The 22306-nt window shown below is 42.3% G+C and overlaps 1 protein-coding gene across 3 annotated transcripts in view; it reads left to right on the plus strand.

The window, feature by feature from the left end:
- Positions 1–3364: 3364 nt before the first annotated feature.
- The window catches only part of dclk2a (doublecortin-like kinase 2a), a 69861-nt gene continuing 50919 nt past the window's right edge, over positions 3365–22306 (plus strand). For 2 of the 3 annotated variants that reach the window (XM_072463073.1, XM_072463074.1), the window contains exon 1: positions 3365–3798. In XM_072463073.1, the coding sequence (XP_072319174.1) occupies positions 3402–3798 (397 nt within the window). In that variant the 5' untranslated portion in view covers positions 3365–3401. The remainder of the gene's footprint in view (positions 3799–22306) is intronic. The other variant, XR_011930112.1, reaches the window with a different exon arrangement.

Consider the following 22306-nt stretch of genomic DNA (forward strand, 5'->3'; position numbering starts at 1 on the left):
TGTGAACCTTTCTAAGTTTACAGGTGGATTTATATGGGACGTTAGATTTACAGCTTGGGCTAGTTCAGGGCTAATAGCGGGGGTAAGTTCATCTAATTTATCTCTGATTGTTTTTATTTTATTATTAAAAAATAGGAGGAAATCATCAGAGCTAAGTGTAGCTGGGATTGAGGGCTCTACTGCACTGTGACAGTTTGTTAGCCTAGCTACAGTGCTGAAAAGGAATTTAGTGTTACTTTTGTTGACTTCTATTAGATTTGAATAATATCTGGTTTGGGCCTTACGCAGAGCCTGCTTATAGGACAGCAGGCAACTTTTCCATGCTTTTAGGGATTCTTCGGTGTGAGAGCGACGAAATAATCCCTCTAACTTTCTAACTCTTTGTTTATGTGAACGCAGTTCTTGGTTGTACCATGGGGAGGCGCGCTTTGGCCTAATGACCTTCTGTTTTAACGGCGCGACAACGTCAAGAGCAGACTTCAGAGAATTCATGGTCAAGTCGACACATTGATCACTTAAACTGGGACTAAAACTGTTCTCAGCAGGATCACATGACATGTCACTGAATATTGGCTCTATTATTTCTTTGAATTTTGAGATAGATTTTTCAGATATTGTCCTTTTCATTATAACTTTATTTTGTGGGACTGGATGATCTTTAAGAATAAACTGAAAGGTAATTAGGAAATGATCTGACAATATAGGGTTTTGAGGGAGGACATAAATAAAGTACTTAAAAAGAAAACTGTAAGTATTAGCGTCAGTTTGTCCCTAAAGTACCTAAACCAAATTTTTTGTGAATTTACCTTCAGCTTTAGAAAAAAAATACAATAAACAATGTAAATTAAATTAATAAATGAAAATAAAAGATAAGTAGATAAATACAAATAAATAAATAAACACATTAATAAATTAAATAAATCAAATACAATTAAATGAATTAAATACAGTTAAATAAATTAAATACAATTAAATTAAAAAATATATTAAATACATTAAATAAACTAAATACATTAAATTAAAATTAATTAATTAAACTGGTAAAAATAAATAAATACATAATAATAATAATAATAATAATAATAATAAAAACAACAATAAAAATAATAGAAATTTAAAAAATAATACTAAACTACAGAGTGTCAGCTTCACAAAGAGTCCAGTCATTAGTTTGTTTCTCCAGAGAGTTCAGGGGCCGCTTCAGTTTGACCCGGGGCTTGTTTTAGTCTCCAGCACAAGGGTCCTTCTACCGTAATTGCATTTTCATTAGCTCTGGTCGTCAGCAAACACTAAATAGTATCACGGACGTATTATGGGTCTCTACATGCTTTGTGCGCTCAGCAGCTGGCCTTCCATCCTCTTGACCTTTGACCTCACATCCTCATTTTGTATACACTGCAAAGACACATTTCGAGCGCTCTAAAATCAATAAAAGCTGTGTTTTTGTGTTATTACTATGCCGTATGTCCCACAGAACCCCCCTCTCCTTCTCAGAGAGCTTCTTTACAGCATTCGCGGCTCAGAACTCGGAGCCGGAGTCGTTCAGTGTTTCAACAAAAAGATTTGATTCTTGTCATTGAGGGATTTTGTGTTTGGTCAAATGCACCGCGACAGGATTTCCCGTCTCCTCTGCAGCGCCGCATGCAAACTCGCTTCCTCCCTCCAAATGGCCCAGCAGTGCATCCTGGACAGCTGGCTTCAGGGGGCTTCAGGGGGCTTCTGTGTGTTTGTCTGATGGGGAGGTTTCAATGGCTTCATCTGTGTCATAATGAGAACAGGAGCGTGTTTAAAGTAAAGGGAAAAGGCACCAAACTGTAGGAGATACAAGTGTCGACGATGAAAACAAAGCCGCCAAGTGTTGTTCATGTTTTCCACACAGGCTCACGTCGCTTATCGTACATATTTAAATGTGTTTGAAGCATTACAGTTGTTGTTTGTGACTGTGACAAACAACGAAATGACCACGAAAACACTCAAATCATGAAGTCACATTTTAAAACCACAAACTTGTTTTCTGCCTTTTACCACCTAAATCCAAGTGTTGTAATCAGAGCTCTGAACATGCTCTAGACACTTCTCCTCCTGGTTATGATATTTATGATGTTTATGATGTTTATGATGTTTATGATGTTTATGATGTTTATGATCTGCTGCACAGGGGAGATCGGTGGTGGTCGGACGGGCCGATGGCACAGATTGACAGCCTGCAGGGCAAATGTGGTTTGAGGATCTCAGCTCCACTGAATAGTGCACAGGCTCTAGTGTCCTGAAAGGTGCTACATCCATGGTATTAATGAACATATTAGAACTAGCTTGAACCTTCTCTTAAATATGCTCCATTATAGGAATATAATATCAACTGTAAACACTGTAAACACTGTAAATGCTGTAAATGCTCGTACCGATCAATCGATTTTAGAATAACACATACGCGTGCTTGCCATGTTGGGATGAGCCATAGAGTATGATGTGTGGATAGATATTTAGCTCGAGCTCAGTGGCGCATATGTAGCACATATGCAGGATATCTGTCCCAGTCCCAGCTGCGGCGTATGTTTAGTCGTCCGAGAACTCTTCAGGAGTAAAAGTTTGGTTATTCTTCCCACATTTGACAAAAGTGTGTAGAATGTGTATTATGTGTGTGTTTGTGCCCCTGAACAGCCCCTGAACAGCCCCTGAACTGCCCCTGAACAGCCTCTGAACTGCCCCTGAACAGCCCCTGAACAGCCCCTGAACTGCCCCTGAACAGCCCCTGAACAGCCCCTGAACTGCCCCTGAACAGCCCCTGAACTGCCCCTGAACTGCCCCTGAATAGCCCCTGAACAGCCCCTGAACAGCCCCTGAACTGCCCCTGAATAGCCCCTGAACAGCCCCTGAACAGCCCCTGAACTGCCCCTGAACAGCCCCTGAACAGCCCTGAACTGCCCCTGAATAGCCCCTGAACAGCCCCTGAACAGCCCCTGAACAGCCCCTGAACAGCCCCTGAACAGCCCCTGAACTGCCCCCTGAACAGCCCCTGAACAGCCCCTGAACAGCCCCTGAACAGCCCAGACCCTGTTTACATCAGCAGCAGAGGCACACTTGGGGGTCCCGTTGTGTTGGTGTTGAACTTGGGCGTGTGTTAGGACCCTGCAGACTCCGGGGCCCCTCCTCCGTCTCTCCCGTTGTCTCCTCGACGGACCGGGCAGGGGCCGGTCACATAGGGATGTGGACGCGGGACTCGGACGATGTCCGCGGGATTATGAAGTAGATGAAGTATTTGGTCTTGTTCGGCCTTTAACGACTCTTGCGGTAAAATCTCGACTCTTGAAGAATTCTTTTGGAATTTGGAGCGGTGAATCCCAAGTTTGGCACGCGCGTTGCGTCCGCCGCTTCTGCGTCCGGGACAGACAGCTGAGAACATGTCGCTCAGCAGAAGCATCGAATTCGAGCACTTTGAAGAGAAGCCGGGACACCGCGCGCACAGAGCCGGCCCGGGCCCCCACGGCGGCTCCAGGGGACACGGCGCGGTCTCCAGCCCGGCTCACAGCGCGCACTGCAGCTTCTACCGCACGCGCACGCTCCAGTCCCTCACGTCCGAGAAGAAAGCCAAGAAAGTGCGTTTCTATAGGAACGGGGACAAGTACTTCAAAGGCCTGGTGTACGCGGTGTCCAGCGACCGGTTCAGGTCGTTTGACGCACTGCTCATGGAACTCACGCGCTCCTTGTCGGACAACGTCAGCCTGCCGCAAGGAGTGCGCGCGCTGTACGCGCTGGACAGCGGCCGGAGGGTCAGCGGCCTGGACGAGCTGGTGGAAGGTACATGAAGTTCAACACTGCACTGCATATGTCATATTAAGTTTATCACACATGTACACACATGTACACACGTACACATGTACACATGTACACACATGTACACACATGTACACACGTACACATGTACACATGTACACACATGTACACACATGTACACACGTACACATGTACACACATGTACATACATGTACACATGTACACACGTACACACATGTACACACGTACACATGTACACACATGTACATACATGTACACATGTACACACGTACACACATGTACACACGTACACACATGTACACACGTACACATGTACACATGTACTCACATGTACACACGTACACACATGTACACACGTACACACATGTACACACGTACACACATGTACACATGTACACATGTACTCACATGTACACACATGTACACATGTACACACGTACACATGTACACATGTACACATGTACACACATGTACACACGTACACATGTACATACATGTACACACATGTACACACGTACACACATGTACACACGTACACACATGTACACACGTACACACATGTACACACGTACACATGTACACATGTACACATGTACTCACATGTACACACATGTACACATGTACACACGTACACATGTACACATGTACACATGTACACACATGTACACACGTACACATGTACACACATGTACATACATGTACACATGTACACACGTACACATGTACACATGTACACACATGTACACACATGTACACACGTACACATGTACACACATGTACATACATGTACACATGTACACACGTACACACATGTACACACGTACACATGTACACATATGTACATACATGTACACATGTACACACGTACACATGTACACATGTACACACATGTACATACATGTACACACATGTACACACGTACACATGTACACACATGTACATACATGTACACACATGTACACACGTACACATGTACACACATGTACATACATGTACACATGTACACACATACACATGTACACATGTACACATGTACACATGTACACACATGTACACACGTACACACATGTACACATGCACACACATGTACACACATGTACACACATGTACACATGTACACACATGTACACACATGTACACATGTACACATGTACACACATGTACACATGTACACATGTACACACATGTACACATGTACACACATGTACACACATGTACACACATGTACACATGTACACACATGTACACACATGTACACACATGTACACATGTACACACATGTACACACATGTACACACGTACACATGTACACACATGTACATACATGTACACATGTACGCACGTACACATGTACACATGTACACACATGTACACACATGTACACACGTACACATGTACACACATGTACATACATGTACACATGTACACACGTACACACGTACACATGTACACACATGTACATACATGTACACACATGTACACATGTACACACATGTACACACATGTACACACGTGTACACATGTACACACATGTACACACATGTACACACATGTACACATGTACACACATGTACACATGTACACACATGTACACACGTACACATGTACACACATGTACATACATGTACACATGTACGCACGTACACATGTACACATGTACACACATGTACATACATGTACACACATGTACACACGTACACATGTACACACATGTACATACATGTACACATGTACACACGTACACACATACACATGTACACACATGTACATACATGTACACACATGTACACATGTACACACATGTACACACGTGTACACACGTGTACACATGTACACACATGTACACATATGTACACATATGTACACACATGTACACATGTACACACATGTACACACATGTACACACATGTACACACATGTACACATGTACACACATGTACACACATGTACACACATGTACACATGTACACACATGTACACACATGTACACACGTACACATGTACACACATGTACATACATGTACACATGTACGCACGTACACATGTACACATGTACACACATGTACATACATGTACACACATGTACACATGTACATACATGTACACACATGTACACACGTACACACGTACACACATGTACATACATGTACACATGTACACACGTACACACGTACACACGTACACACATGTACATACATGTACACACATGTACACATGTACACACATGTACACACATGTACACACGTGTACACATGTACACATGTACACACATGTACACACATGTACACACATGTACACATGTACACACATGTACACATGTACACACATGTACACACGTACACATGTACACACATGTACATACATGTACACATGTACGCACGTACACATGTACACATGTACACACATGTACATACATGTACACACATGTACACACGTACACATGTACACACATGTACATACATGTACACATGTACACACGTACACACATACACATGTACACACATGTACATACATGTACACACATGTACACATGTACACACATGTACACACGTGTACACACGTGTACACATGTACACACATGTACACATATGTACACACATGTACACACATGTACACATGTACACACATGTACACACATGTACACATGTACACACATGTACACACGTACACACATGTACACATGCACACACATGTACACACATGTACACACATGTACACATGTACACACATGTACACACATGTACACATGTACACACATGTACACACATGTACACACATGTACACACATGTACACACGTACACACATGTACACACATGTACACACATGTACACACATGTACACACGTACACACATGTACACATGTACACACATGTACACACATGTACACACATGTACACATATGTACACACATGTACACATGTACACACATGTACACACATGTACACACATGTACACACATGTACACACATGTACACACATGTACACATGTACACACGTACACACATGTACACATGTACACACATGTACACATGTACACACATGTACACACATGTACACACATGTACACACATGTACACACATGTACACATGTACACACATGTACACATGTACACACGTGTACACATGTACACACATGTACACACATGTACACACATGTACACACATGTACACATGTACACACATGTACACACATGTACACACATGTACACACATGTACACACATGTAAACACATGTACACATGTACACACATGTACACACGTACACACATGTACACATGCACACACATGTACACACATGTACACACATGTACACACATGTACACATGTACACATGTACACACATGTACACACATGTACACATGTACACACATGTACACATGTACACACATGTACACACATGTACACACATGTACACATGTACACACATGTACACACATGTACACATGTACACACATGTACACACATGTACACACGTACACATGTACACACATGTACATACATGTACACATGTACGCACGTACACATGTACACATGTACACACATGTACATACATGTACACACATGTACACACGTACACATGTACACACATGTACATACATGTACACATGTACACACGTACACACGTACACATGTACACACATGTACATACATGTACACACATGTACACATGTACACACATGTACACACATGTACACACGTGTACACATGTACGCACGTACACATGTACACATGTACACACATGTACATACATGTACACACATGTACACACGTACACATGTACACACATGTACATACATGTACACATGTACACACGTACACACATACACATGTACACACATGTACATACATGTACACACATGTACACATGTACACACATGTACACACGTGTACACACGTGTACACATGTACACACATGTACACATATGTACACACATGTACACACATGTACACACATGTACACACATGTACACACGTACACACATGTACACACGTACACACATGTACACACGTACACACATGTACACATGCACACACATGTACACACATGTACACACATGTACACATGTACACACATGTACACACATGTACACATGTACACATGTACACACATGTACACACATGTACACACATGTACACACGTACACACATGTACACATGTACACACATGTACACACATGTACACATGTACACACATGTACACATATGTACACACATGTACACACATGTACACACATGTACACACATGTACACACATGTACACATGTACACACGTACACACATGTACACATGTACACACATGTACACATGTACACACATGTACACACATGTACACACATGTACACATGTACACACATGTACACACGTACACACGTGTACACATGTACACACATGTACACACGTACACACATGTACACATGTACACACATGTACACACATGTACACACATGTACACACATGTACACACATGTACACACATGTACACATGTACACACATGTACACACATGTACACATGTTATGTACACACATGTACACACATGTACACATGTACACATGTACACATGTTATGTACACACATGTACACACATGTTATGTGCACGCATGTTATCTACACACATGTACACCCATGTGCACACATGTACACATGTTATGTACACACATGTTATGTACACGCATGTTATCTACACACATGTACACATATGTACACACATGTACATAGATGATATAAAGTTTAACACTCATGTACACACATTTTTTATGGTATAGCGTAAAACACATATTTTGAAGACGTACAACTACAGAAGGTGACGGTAAATGCTCATTTTCAGTTGGCTGCCAACGCCATTTAAATCAACACAACAACAACAATAACAACACCAACAACGATATAAGCAAATCAAATAATTAAGAGTGAGCTATTATGGGGGTGTTCAAGGTCCACATAAACAGGATGAGCAGTATTTAAATTAACTTATGAGTCGGGATGTCAGGTGATTATTCAGGTCACAATATGATCGTAAGAACCAAAAAAATAATTATCTTAATTTTAGAGGCAAAATTATGTCTTTTTAGTCCAAAAACAGACCTAAATGTTAAGAACTTGATTTTATCTGTCTGTTTTTGCCCATTTTACTTTATTTTGCCTTTGAGCAAGTTAACAGTGTCAGACCTCGGGAATGAAAGAAAATGAAAGATTTCACTGTTGCTTGTTCACAGTCTCAATAATCGAGAATAATCTTTAAATCGTGATGTATTTCCGAATAACCAACACCGACATTTTATATCATGACATCTCTACTTATGAGCTAGTAAATAAGAGGGTGTAACTGGGAGACTTGTTTGGTCCTGGTTCAGGCCCAGTTCAGTCCAGCTGTAGACTTAGTTTGGTCCTCTTCTGATCTTCCTTTAGTCCTGATCTAGTCACAGTTCTTCAGTTCTTAGTCCAAGATTAGTCTCAAGTTAGTATGAACTAGGGCTGGGTGTTGCTTAGTACCTCAGCTCACGATACGTACCCTAAATACTCGGAGCTAGATGCGATATGTGTCCTTTAAAATAAGTGTTAAAAGTGTACTAATATTTGTGTTCCTTTTGCTGGAAAGCAAAATGCATTGGACTTTCATATTCACAAGGCCTTAATGCAGCAGCCAGTCAGTTAATAGGTTTATATTGTAACTGTGTACTTTATTATGAGCGTGTACAGCCCCAATACGCATCCATACGCCACAATAATCAACCGATAGCATGTGGCATCCTTTGTCGGTGGTGTTGTCTTGAGGAGCCCCTAAGCTTTGTTTCACACTCCAAAAACACCCTAATTCTGACTCTACGCAAAGGAATATGTTGTTATGTGTCTGTATGTTCTTGTTTTAATGATATTTACAGTATTAAGAATGTAAAATGTACTACAAACAACACTTTTATTCAAACACTCTTCTCTCTTACCCTAGCTGGGACACATTACCCTATATTATTTTAGGATATGACACCGTAGAGTACCAGATATTGAACGTTTGCAGCCCTCTGTACAGAAACACTGACTTTATCACAGAAGATTCAGATATTATTGACTGAATAAAAGCGTTATTAAATGTCCTACGCTCTAGTTCGTCGCACAGCCTCAGGCCAAATCACATCGTATCGAGTGTCGGACTCATTCAGTCAATCAGCTCTTGTCATACATTTAGGTAATGCGTAAATAATTGATTGGAGAGTCTCTAAAGTGATGTTTATTTCGTTACCGAGGTCTCTTCGGGAGGTTTTCACGATCGGCTTTGTCACTATTCCCACCTCTGCTGACTAAACTACTGTGACTCAGAGTGAAACGAGAGAGCGACTCGAAACATCATGACTCCTTGTGTTTTATAGCGGTACAAAACAAATCCTCCTCGACGTAAGCGCACATAATTTTCCACGGTGTTATCCTACAAGAGCACGGGCCTCCTGATCACATAAATCCCCCTTTTTGGCATTCCGCGCCGTGCCATGTCTGCAATCCTCTTTCAGCGCGGTTCACTCCGTGTTCAGATGTTATTTCTCGTGCGCTGCTCTATTTCCATCTCGTAACCTCCTAAAACGTGTGTGCTATATTCAGTTTTAACTTTTTACGTCCTCTGGGATCGTGGGTAGATTGAGGGCAGTGGCTGATCTGGATTCTGCAGACGGTTTCCAACGCCAAAGTTGTTTCGGTTCATTGGCTCGGACTGTAGTAATAGACACAAGAAGCTGGAGCGCCGTATTTTCTGGACTACAAGGCGCACGAAAAGCCTTTAATTCTCTCAAAAAGCAACAGTGCGCCTTATATATGGATTAGTTCTGGTTGTGCTTTCTGACCTCGGAGCGATTTTGTGTGGTATAAGTTTTGTTTCGCTTAATGCGCCTTATATACTATGAAAAATAATCAAAAATAGCCCATTCATTGAGCCTAAACGATACAAAAATAACGTAAAGTCACCTAAAATACAGCCTGCAAACAGATTTTTACCACTTTCAGAGACGGAATTCAATTAACAAAGGAAAAATGTAATGTGACGTGGCCAAAATGCAGCAGACAGAGGGAGGATCTGTGCCGTATAATCCGGTGCGCCTTATAGAGCGGAAAATACGGCAATTGGTTGTTTACTGCAGAGTTCAATGTGTGAATATGATAAGGTTAAAGTACACTTCTGTAGGATTTTATACTACTCATTTTGTACTCTCATTTGCACTTGTATAAAATGTTCACAAACCTTTAGTGAGAGACCAGAACATGACTGCTTATGAAAAGAAAGTCCCATGACCGAGCTTTGCAACAACAATATTGGATTAGAAAAGTGCTTGATATTATTGTTTATTGAATTATTTGTGAATATATTGCTGACGAGAGAGAGAATGCCAAGTAGAAGTAATGAGGAAGAACAGACTCATCATACAGCCTTGATTTTTGTAATTGCAGTATTAATTAGGGATGTTATGTAACAATATTCAAAGTCAGTTATAAAGTCATATTATGTGGTAAATCTGGTTCTCCTCCTGAAGAGCTGGTTCTCATCCTGAAGAACTGGTTCTCCTCCTGAAGAACTGGTTCTCCTCCTGAAGAGCTGGTTCTCCTCCTGAAGAACTGGTTCTCCTCCTGAAGAACTGGTTCTCTTCCTGAAGAGCTGGTTCTCCTCCTGAAGAACTAGTTCTCCTCCTGAAGAGCTGGTTCTCCTCCTGAGTGGCTCCAGCTCCACTGTCTCCCTCGCGTCCGTCTGTGAGAGTCAGATCTCTCCTTCACTCTGGAACTCATCCAGGAGGTTTTTTATAGTTTTTCCTGGCCGAGAAGGAGGGTCTAAGGACAGAGGACTCTGGGACATCGTCCCTCGTCCCCACAGACATTGTTTAATCTGTTTTTCACTGTCGCCCTCAGAGGCAACTGTTGTTGTGATTTTGGGCGTTACAAAAATAAATCCTCGGTGTCACTTCTAAACAACTCCACAAACTCCAGAGGAAGAGGAAGTGCTGATTCTTCTTCTGCGTCGCTTAGAGCCTAGAGCACCCTCTTGTGGTTGCCAGTGTGAAAATAACAAACAATATCACATATAAGTTGCTCTCGAGTATAAGTCGCACCCCGGCCAAAACTATGAAAAAATACTTTAAAAACGCACACGTCCTCAGTCTATTTGCCTAGCACTACATAAAAGAGTGGAGTCAGACAAGCAGACTGCACCGTGCTTATCTCGTCCTCCGTGTAATAGCCGTGGTGTGGACACATTAGTGCAGCTCTCAGCAGAGTTGATCGAGGCCATTGATCGGAGCCGGCTGTGTCTCTTTTATGTGTCCAGCCTTCGGCCTTATGCCTGGATTAACCACAGCCAACACGTTCAGGTGAAAGCAGCACGGAGGCGAGCACAAAGTGTTTGTCCATGGGTTTCAGAGCGATGGAAAATTAGCACCTGCAGCAATCACCAATCAAAACAAAATATTGTGTCTAGTTTGAATGGTGAAAAGGCCTCAGAATTCGTTGCGTATGAACGGGAAACTGAAACAATGAAAACAGCAGAATTGTGCTGACAGGGCCACGATCGGTAATCAGTAATCGCCCTGGGGCAAATATAAATGTCCCGTTGTTTATGTACATCATAACCCATATCATGAGTTGATGACGTTACTTAGAGCTGGGTAAAAGTTGCACCATGAGCATGTTTAAGCATAGTCCTAACTCTAACATTTTAATGCATTTTGACAATGACAATATTTTCATCAGGAATGTGCTAAAACGTGCCTGAGAATGTCTTGATTAAAATTCAAGCCCACCACAAAACTTTAAGCAACCATAAAACTAACCACAGAGGAGCATTATATCACGTATATGACTTTACACTAGACATTTCTCTCTTTTTTTAAGTGATTTTAATCGATTTGATATTGTGATTGTAAATTTTTTTTTATAACTCCAGCTTCTTGTGCCATTTAACACAAATACTAATAGAAAAAAAACAGAAAAACACAGCACACTGCTTCATTACAAAGACCTAAACTGGTCACTGACAACCTGAAACCATTCTGATATCCATTTGATTAAACTGAGATAAATGGCAGTAGAGGTGGGCAGATTCTCGAAATATTGATGATTTTGTGACTGTTATTTTGAGTTTATTGAGTTTTTCGTTTAACTAACAGGAAAAACACTGCAAAAAGAGACGATTGGGAATGAAAACAAAAGCCTGGTGTTGTGAACTTCCAAATTGTAATGTCATTTCACATTTGCCTGACACTTTGGCCTCATCCGGGACGTTTAGAGACACGCTGCACAGCTCTAACCCAGATAAATCATCATTACGAGATTGCCTGATGAACTCGGAGTGACAGAAGCATTAGATACGACTGGTTTATTAGCTGCGCTCACCCAACGTGCTCATCTGCGGACCACATGAGCCCCACGCGCCTCATTACAGCCGCCACACCTGAGACCCTCCCCCTGGGGCCACGCCGATCCCCCGACCGGTGACCGTCCGAGGGCCTCCCCCCCGTCCCACATCCAGAGTGACATGATGGACGGCTCCGCTTAGACTCTGGCTCAGACCCCAGCCCTGGCTCTGTGCCCCCCCCCCCCCCCCCCCCCCAAATAAAACCAGGTGCCACAAGAGAGACCGTCCCGTGTGGCCTGTCACCGAAACGGGTCTAAACTAAATTTTAGACTCAGTTAAATTGTGCTGTGATTATTTTAGTTTGGTTGTGAATATAAATCATAGTTTTACACCAATAAAAGTAGCTATTTGTGGAGAAAAGATGAAAAATCTGTGGAACATGACAGGAAGTGACATCACACCAGGCGCACTCATTCCATCCAAAGTTTATGCAGAATTTATACAAAAGAAACTGATTTTAAAATTAATTTTCTAAACATGAATTCTAATGTTGAATTCAATGAAACTAAATAAAAGGCTCTCATATGTTTTTGAAAAAATGTAATGATGGTTTTGGCCCAGTGATTGTTAGATAAAATTTCCTATTGTGATGTCATCAATCACAAACAGGAATTTAAATTATAAACCTAAAAATAATTGCTATTCTATGATAAAATGTGTATGATTTCTTTTAGCTAAGTTTAAAACGTATTTATCTTTAGTTCAATGAGTAGTAAAGGCACTTTAAATGTGTATTACAAGCTAATACACAAGACCCGATAAATATACTTAAGCTGTATTTTCCCCTGGTACTTAAATATGCCATTATAAATAGAGGTGTTTTCTTCTATACATAAGCCAGTATAGCACTATTTCTACTTTGATAAAATCTGTAGTGAAAGCTAGCATTTACCGTGATTGCTAATCAGCAGCGAGCTAGAATGAACAGATAATTAAAGCAATTTTGTATTTGTCAAGATTCGACTTTGATCAAGTCGCATAGTAATTTTGTATGTTATTACGAGCTTTGTGTTATTGCAATATAAATTACACTAGTTAGCGTCTGTTATTTACGATACATACCTTGGGTGACCAGATGTCTCTATTAGCTCGGGACAGTCCCTGTTTTGAGCCCTGTGTCCCATGTCCCAGCAGATCTATACAAAACCATTGATTTGTCCCAGTTTTACTCAAGACATGTCCCAGTTGTCCCGGTTTTTGACCACTTAGAGACACGCCAACAGTAAAGAGGGGAATATATTGTCGTTTATTTTGGCAAAATCGAAAAATATGGCTTCAGAATAACCAGAACACACAAAATGCTCTCATTTCGACTGACAGATGAGATTACCATATTTTCCGGACTATAAGTCGCACCGGAGTATAAGTCGCTCCAGCCAAAAAATGCATAATAGAGAAGTAAAAAACATATTTAAGTTGCACTGGAGTATGAAATGCAGTGTGAAAATAACAAATAATTTCACATATAAGTCGCTCCGGAGTATAAGTATAGGTATTTAAGTATAAATATAAGTATGAGTCGCAGCCCGGCCAAAACTATGAACTACTTATAGTCTGGAAAATACGGTATATTCTGACCCACAAGTTAGCCATGAATGAACCATGGATATAGCATATAAATGTGCTAAATTACACACTTTTTACAATTTTATCATTACCCCCCAGCCCAACCTGGGTGCGTCCCAGTTTTGATATTTAAAAAATCGAAACATACCCTAAACATACCGCAATCAAAACATGCCAACAAACGATAGAAGAACATGTTCGCTTTTGAATGATTTTACTCATTGTGTTACTCACGCTTGTAAAAACCCACTGAAAAGCATACTTAACTTTCTCCTGTAACTATATTTAGCTGTTAGAAAATGTCAGTGACAAACGTAGCATGCTAGTTGGAATGCACTGCCGCTTTCCCTTCCCATTCATGACCGCACAGAGCCCGGACATGCCACACATTTTACTCGCACCACCTTTTGGAACAAACTTGCATTCTTCCTGCGGCTTTACATTCACTGGCCGAGCGCCGGGCATTTGTCACGTGACTTTGTCCTAACGGGGACACATTTTTCTGGGTGTTAGCTGTACTATATCGGAATGTCGCTGGTCGAATAGAAAGTGCTGGAGGAAGAAGAACGGAGGAAACGCAGGAGGACACTGCCCGGCCTCTTAATGTGCAGGCGTTTTGTTTCTGTGGGGAACGTTAACTCCTTGTTGGACGCACGTTTGTGAGCTGGCCATGTTGTCAAGACACACAAGCGCGGCCGTTTCTGTTGCCAGCCCAGGAATTCCGTTTACTTTATGTGTAACGAATGGATATAATAGCTTTTTGTTTGATTATAATCACACATTTGTCTTATAAAGCGCTTTTCCAGACGCTCCAAGTTGCGTAATTTCATGCTATGGACCAGTAGATTCACTCTGTCACTGCAGCCAACAGATCAGTTTGTGGATGCAAAACAACTTTCTCCAGCTGAACTCAGACAAGACTGAAATAATCGTTTTTGGCCCACAGAAACAAAGAGAAAGTGTTAGCGGTCACCTCCAGAGTCTCGCTCTAAAACCTACAAACCAAATTAGAAATCTGGGGGTAATAATGGACTCAGACTTGAACTTTAATAGCCACGTCAAATCAATAACATCAGCAGCTTTTTACCATCTAGAAAACATTGCCAAAATCAAAAATATAGTGTCAAAAACAGATTTAGAGAGACTTATCCACGCGTTTGTCTCCAGTAGATTAGACTACTGTAACGGCCTCCTCACTGGTCTCTCCAAACGAGCTGTAAAACAGCTGCAGTACATCCAGAACGCTGCTGCTCGGGTCCTGACCAGAACCAGGAAGTATGATCACATTAGTCCTGTTCTCAGGTCTCTGCACTGGCTCCTGTGGCTCAGAGAATAGACTTTAAAGCAGCTCTGCTTGTGTACAAGTCTCTCCATGGCCTAGCACCAAAGTACATCTTGGATATGTTAGTGCCATATGAACCATCTCGGACTCTGAGGACCTCAGGGACCGGCCTCCTGCTGGTGCCAGAGTCAGGACAAAACATGGGGAATCTGCGTTTCAGTTTTATGCAGCTAAAATCTGGAACAGTCTTCCTGAAGATGTGAGACAGGCTTCTACTCTGACAAAGTTCAAATCTAAGCTAAAAACAGTTTTGTTTAGCTGCGCATATGACTGAAACAATTTTTTCTTTGCACTCTTCTCTTTTGTTTGTGATTTTATTAGTTTAGAAAATCAGTTGGATTGATAATTTTTAATTTAGTTAATTTTATTGTATTTCTGTTTCTTTAATTTCTTTGTGATTTGAATGCATTTTTCCTGCTGTGTGAAGCACTTTGAATTGCCTTGTGTATGAAATGTGCTCTACAAATAAACTTGCCTTGCCTTGCCTTGCCTTGCATTATTCATTTACTCGCTGATGGTAAGCTTGATATTGTCAGCCCACCAGCAATCAGTCATGCACACATACAAGGCACTTCATACCAGGCGAGGTGGGTGAGGTGTCTTTGTGACAGGTTAAAAAGCGAGTCACAGATTTGAAATTTGTCATAAGACACTATTTTCACCTTTAAGTTAATTATTGTGGTCAAGACTGTGTTCAGTACAAAAAGTGTAAATGATAAAAATGTACATATAACCTGTTAAAATGTTTATTTCTATTGGCTGGCGGAAATGTGTAATATGCGCCTGCGCAAAGTTTTCAGTGTTCTTTCCTGAAATAAAACGGAAGAGTAAAGACGTGATCGTCTCTGTCTTTCACTTTTCCCATTCAAAAAGCACCACGTACCTCTCCCAAACTGTCGGAGCAGAGGGCGCAACATTTGGAGGCACCGCTGGGATGTTTGGCTAGAGTTTTATCCACCAGCCGTGAGTGGAAGCTCGACCCGAATATCCTTCTTCGAACCCTAGCATCGGAACCTAGCATCAGCAGCGAGGCACCGCAAACAACGTGGCTTTGTCAACACGTGCAACAGGTCGTATCTCAAGTGCGCACAACCACCACTAGAGGGCACCGCAAGACCACGAAGTTGAATAAGCCCTCGTTGAACTGCTTTGTCCACGTATCTGATCAAAATGGAGTCGGAGCTAGAAACTTTGCAGCTTGAAATTAAAGGTGCATTATATGAACTGAATGTTGAACAACTGATAAACGTGTGTTTGACACTAATATCTGGACAGAGAAAAGAGCAACTCACAGACAAAAGTCGTGGCCAACTTATTGCACTGATCACAAGCCATGTTGAAAGAGCTGAATTAGCTGAGCTAGAAGACGAGGGAATGTCTGAGTTGCTCAGTATTAAAGACACTATTGAAAATGCAAAAATGCCAGAGTCGGATTTTGCCCGACAAGGTGAAGACCAAGAAAGAGAAGATTTACAAAAAGAGTTAAATGATTTACGAACCAGGATTCAAGAAAAAGAAGAAGCTATGCAGCAGATTACAAAAAAACTGACCCCACAACCCCTGCCAGTGCAAAGACGAGCCCCAACGCTTCAAGATAACCCTATGTGGCGCAAAGACTTTAAGATAGCAGGCCAAATTGGTGAGCCCGGACAAAAAGACAAGCTCACATTCTCTAGTTTGGCCAGGCAAATTGAAAGTGGGCTCAGTAAAGGCTACCAAGAAGACGAGATAATAGATGCAGTGATCCGTGCCATCACACCAGGTTTGCAGTTGAGGAGCTACCTAGAAGGTAAAGGGGACCTCACTCTTCCTGCTCTGCGGAGGATCCTCAGGTCTCACTATCTGGAGAAAGGTGCTACTGAACTGTACAAGCAGCTCTCCTCTGAGGTGCAAAGCAGTAAGGAGACTCCACAAAACTTCCTTCTGAGGGCCATGGACCTTCGGCAGAAGATTCTCTTTGCATCCCAAGAAGCAGAGTCAGGTCTGAAATATAATCCGGCTTTGGTCCAGAGTTTATTCATGCATACCATCCTGACTGGCTTGCAAAGTGACAGTATCAAGAGTGACATGCAGCCCTACCTTCTCCAGGAAACCACATCTGATGAAGTCTTGTTAGAGAAAGTTAATGTGGCGTGTGCAAATGAAAAGGAACGACAAGACAAAAAGAAACATGCTGTTACCCAAAGAGCGACTTCAGTTAATGTCGTTCAGCCCAGCGACACCCCAGCCCCAGCAGAGAAAAAGACAGTCCAAAAACAAAGCACTGCCGCTTTGCCACCGGAGCTCCTGTCAGAGATTAAAAAGATGCGCTCTGAGATGGTGCTTTTAAATGACTTAAAGGCTGAGGTTTGCCAAATCAGAGAGACCATGCAGAAGTCGACAGCTGTTGCAGCACCCTTCAGCGGAGGACCAGGGGACCACTACTCGGCACCAACCTTCCAGCCGCGTCCACCGTTCCAGGAGCCACGACCGCCGAACCAGCTCGACCCATCTGCTGGGACCTTCTACCCTCAGCACTCCCAAGCAGCTCTTCAGCAGTACCACCCAGCACCAGGCCTGGGACCAACGAGAGGGAATACCCAGTTCCAGCAGCGCTTTGCCCCTCAGCGGTACCACATGCCCCGCCCACAGCCCAGGTGTTACTCTTGCATTCAGGCAGGGGAGGAGTTTTGTCAGCACTGTTTTAGATGTGGGAGCAATGAGCATTTCAGGGCGGGCTGTAGAGTACAGAGGCCAGTGAGACAGGCTAGAGTTAGTGCTTTAAACTAGCACGGGTCACTCCAACGGGACATGGGGTGACCACAGAGACAGACAGATCCCAGTGTTGTTACGGTTGTGCTAATAGGGAAATTCAAAGTTTAAGATGTTGTTCAGTGTGTAAAAGTGCCCTTTACTGTTCCAAAGAGTGCCAAGAGGAGCACTGGTCCATGCACAAAAGTAAATGTAAACCCTACATCTGTGGTAGTGTTAGGGGTAGGATGTCCTCTAAAAGACCAAACAACAAGAAACATTCTGAAGATAGAATACCTTCTGTCAGAGAGTTAGTTGGGAGAAAGTGTCTCATTAGGTGTTTTTTAGGAAACAAAAAGTTTGAAGCACTTTGGGACTCTGGCTCACAGGTTTGTGCTGTAGATGAAGTTTGGAGAGACACTAACTTACCCGAGGTACCACTAAAAGATGTGAACGAGTTTATTGACCCTAATGTACCCCTACACCTTGTGGCAGCCAATGGCACAGATATGCCATACATGGGCTGGCTAGAGGTCCCATTCAGACTTACTGATAATGACTCTGAGTTACTCATACCAATTTTAGTACTTAAAGGTAACCAGCAGCGATGTCCGATTATTGGGTTTAACGTCATCGAGCACTTGGTCTTAGACAGTTTAAAGTGTGGGACTGACTCAGGGGGGAAAGACAAACTTCTGAGGGCAGTTAAACTGGCTTTTCCACATTTCAGGAAAAACAAAGCTGATACTTTCATAAAAGCCGTAAGTGTGGGACAAACACCCGAGTACAATGTGAGAACAACAAATGAGAGAATGACTGTACCCAGTCATAGCTCACTTTTTATTGAGTGTAGGGTGCAGGCTAAGACGTTCAGAGAAGACGTTACATTGATTTTTGAACCTGGAGAAAATCCACAATGGCCTGACGGACTAGAGTTTTGTGACACTTTAGTTTCAGTGAAAGCAGGGTCCATTCCCAAGATAGTTGTCAGTGTACAGAACCCAACCAACCATGACATCACTTTTCTGGTAGAACTACTATTGGTACTGTGCAGTCAGTGGGGTCTGTTTATCCGGCCAACATCTTCAAAAAAGATCTACCTACTGTCATTAATGAAGTCCACATTCGTGAAGCCGCAGAATGCCCCCACACCAGCGAGCAATGGGACCCTCCTGTTGACCTGTCTCATTTGAATGAAAGTCAAAGTAAAATTGTTCAGCAAATGTTAAGGGAAGAGTCTCCATCATTTTCGAAAACTGATGATGACATAGGGCGTGTGACAAATCTGCAGATGGACATTATGTTAAAGGACACAGATCCAGTTACTAAAACATATCTGTCTGTACCAAAACCACTGTACAGGGAGATGAAGGATTATTTACAGGACTTGATAGCTCAGGGGTGGGTGGAAAAGTCTATTTCCTCTTACTCGTCCCCTGTAGTCTGTGTAAGAAAAAAAGACGGCACACTGCGTTTGTGTATTGATTACAGAGAACTGAACCGCAAAACACACCCAGATCGACACCCCATTCCCCGGGTACAGGATGTGATGGACAGCCTGGGAGGGAACACAACCTTTTCACTACTGGACCAGGGTAAGGCGTATCACCAGGGGTTCATGTCCAAAGACAGTAGACATATGACCGCATTTGTGACCCCCTGGGGCCTTTATGAATGGATTCGAATTCCATTTGGCCTCATGAATGCCCCGGCTGCGTTTCAGCGGTGTATGGAACAATGTCTAGAAGGACTGCGGGACGAGATATGCATTCCTTATCTGGATGACGTCCTTGTATTCAGCAGGACTTTTGATGACCATGTTGAGGATGTCAGGAAAGTATTGCGACGCCTCAGAGACAATGGGATAAAACTAAAACCAAGAAAGTGTGACCTTTTCAAACCAGAAGTTAGATATCTGGGCAGGATTGTTTCTGCTGAAGGAAGTAAAATGGACCCAGCAGACACAGCTGCTGTGAGAGCACTGAAAAACAAGAAGCCAGGTACTGTAGGTGAGCTAAGAGCAATATTAGGACTGTTAAGCTACTATAGGCAATATATCAAAGGTTTCTCTTGTGTTGCTAGTCCTTTGTATGATTTGCTCAAAGCCCCGTCGAACACAGAGACTCAGCCGAACACAAGAAAAAAAGTGACAATGAGAAAAACTAACTGTGTCCCTTCCAGTACACCTATTCATTGGACTAGTGTGCATCAGTCAGTGTTGGAGCAGCTAATTGAATGTTTAGTACAACCTCCTGTTTTAGGTTTCCCTGACTTTACTCAACCGTTTGTTTTACACACAGACGCTTCTAACCAAGGACTAGGCGCTGTATTGTATCAGAGGCAAAATGGAAAACTCCGTGTAATAGCTTATGGATCAAGAACCCTAACTGCAGCAGAGAAAAACTATAACTTACACTCAGGCAAGCTAGAATTCTTGGCTCTAAAATGGGCAATCACAGACAAGTTTCGTGATTACTTGTACTATGCACCATTCTTCACAGTGTATAGTGATAATAATCCGCTTACTTATGTACTGTCAACCGCTAAATTGAATGCAACAGGAAGCCGATGGGTTGCAGAACTTGCCGATTTCCATTTTTCTGTGAAGTATCGCCCAGGCAGAGAGAACATAGATGCGGACAGTTTATCTAGGATGCCTTTAGATATGGAGACTTACATGGAGGCATGTTCAAAAGAAATGTCATATGATGCTGTGAGTGCAGCTACACAGGCAGTCGACCATCAGAGTGAGGCTAGTGCCGCCTGGTCTATGGGTATTTCAGCAAAATGTGCTACAGTGTCAATGAGTGTGCCTATAGCTCCACTTACTGTTGGACAGATCAAACAAGATCAAGAGACTGATCCCATTGTTGGACATATCATTAGACTTAAACTAGCAGAAACAAAACCGTCAGGGTCAGAACTCAAACAGCTTAGTCCACATATTTTGTGTTTCCTGAGAGAGTGGGATAAGCTACAGTTTAATGACAGAGGTGTTTTGTACAGAAAAACAACAAACAGAACACAACTGGTTCTCCCTGAAAAACACAGGTCAATGGTGTTAAAAGAACTTCATGATGAGATGGGCCATCATGGTGTTGAAAGGACTATTTCTTTGGTACGGGACCGTTTTTACTGGCCCTTCATGCAAAAAGACATTGAGGATTATGTTTTGAGGAAATGTGTGTGCCTTAAAACAAAAAGACCCAGTCGTGAAACTAGAGCTCCGCTCACTAATATAGTCACAACGCAGCCTTTTGAACTTGTTTCTGTTGACTTTTTACACTTGGACAAATGTAAGGGTGGTTATGAGTACATTCTTGTTGTTGTTGACCATTTTACGCGTTTTGCCCAGGCTTATGCCACCACGTCCAAGTCTGGTAAAACCGCTGCAGACAAAATCTTTAATGACTATGCTTTAAAGTTTGGGTTTCCACTGAGGCTTCACCATGATCAGGGTGGTGAATTTGAGAACCATCTTTTTGCCC

This window comes from Eucyclogobius newberryi, unplaced genomic scaffold, assembly GCF_026437365.1.
Source record: "Eucyclogobius newberryi isolate DKJ021-1_F unplaced genomic scaffold, fEucNew1.0.hap1 SCAF_4, whole genome shotgun sequence".
In the NCBI taxonomy this organism is placed as follows: domain Eukaryota; kingdom Metazoa; phylum Chordata; class Actinopteri; order Gobiiformes; family Gobiidae; genus Eucyclogobius; species Eucyclogobius newberryi.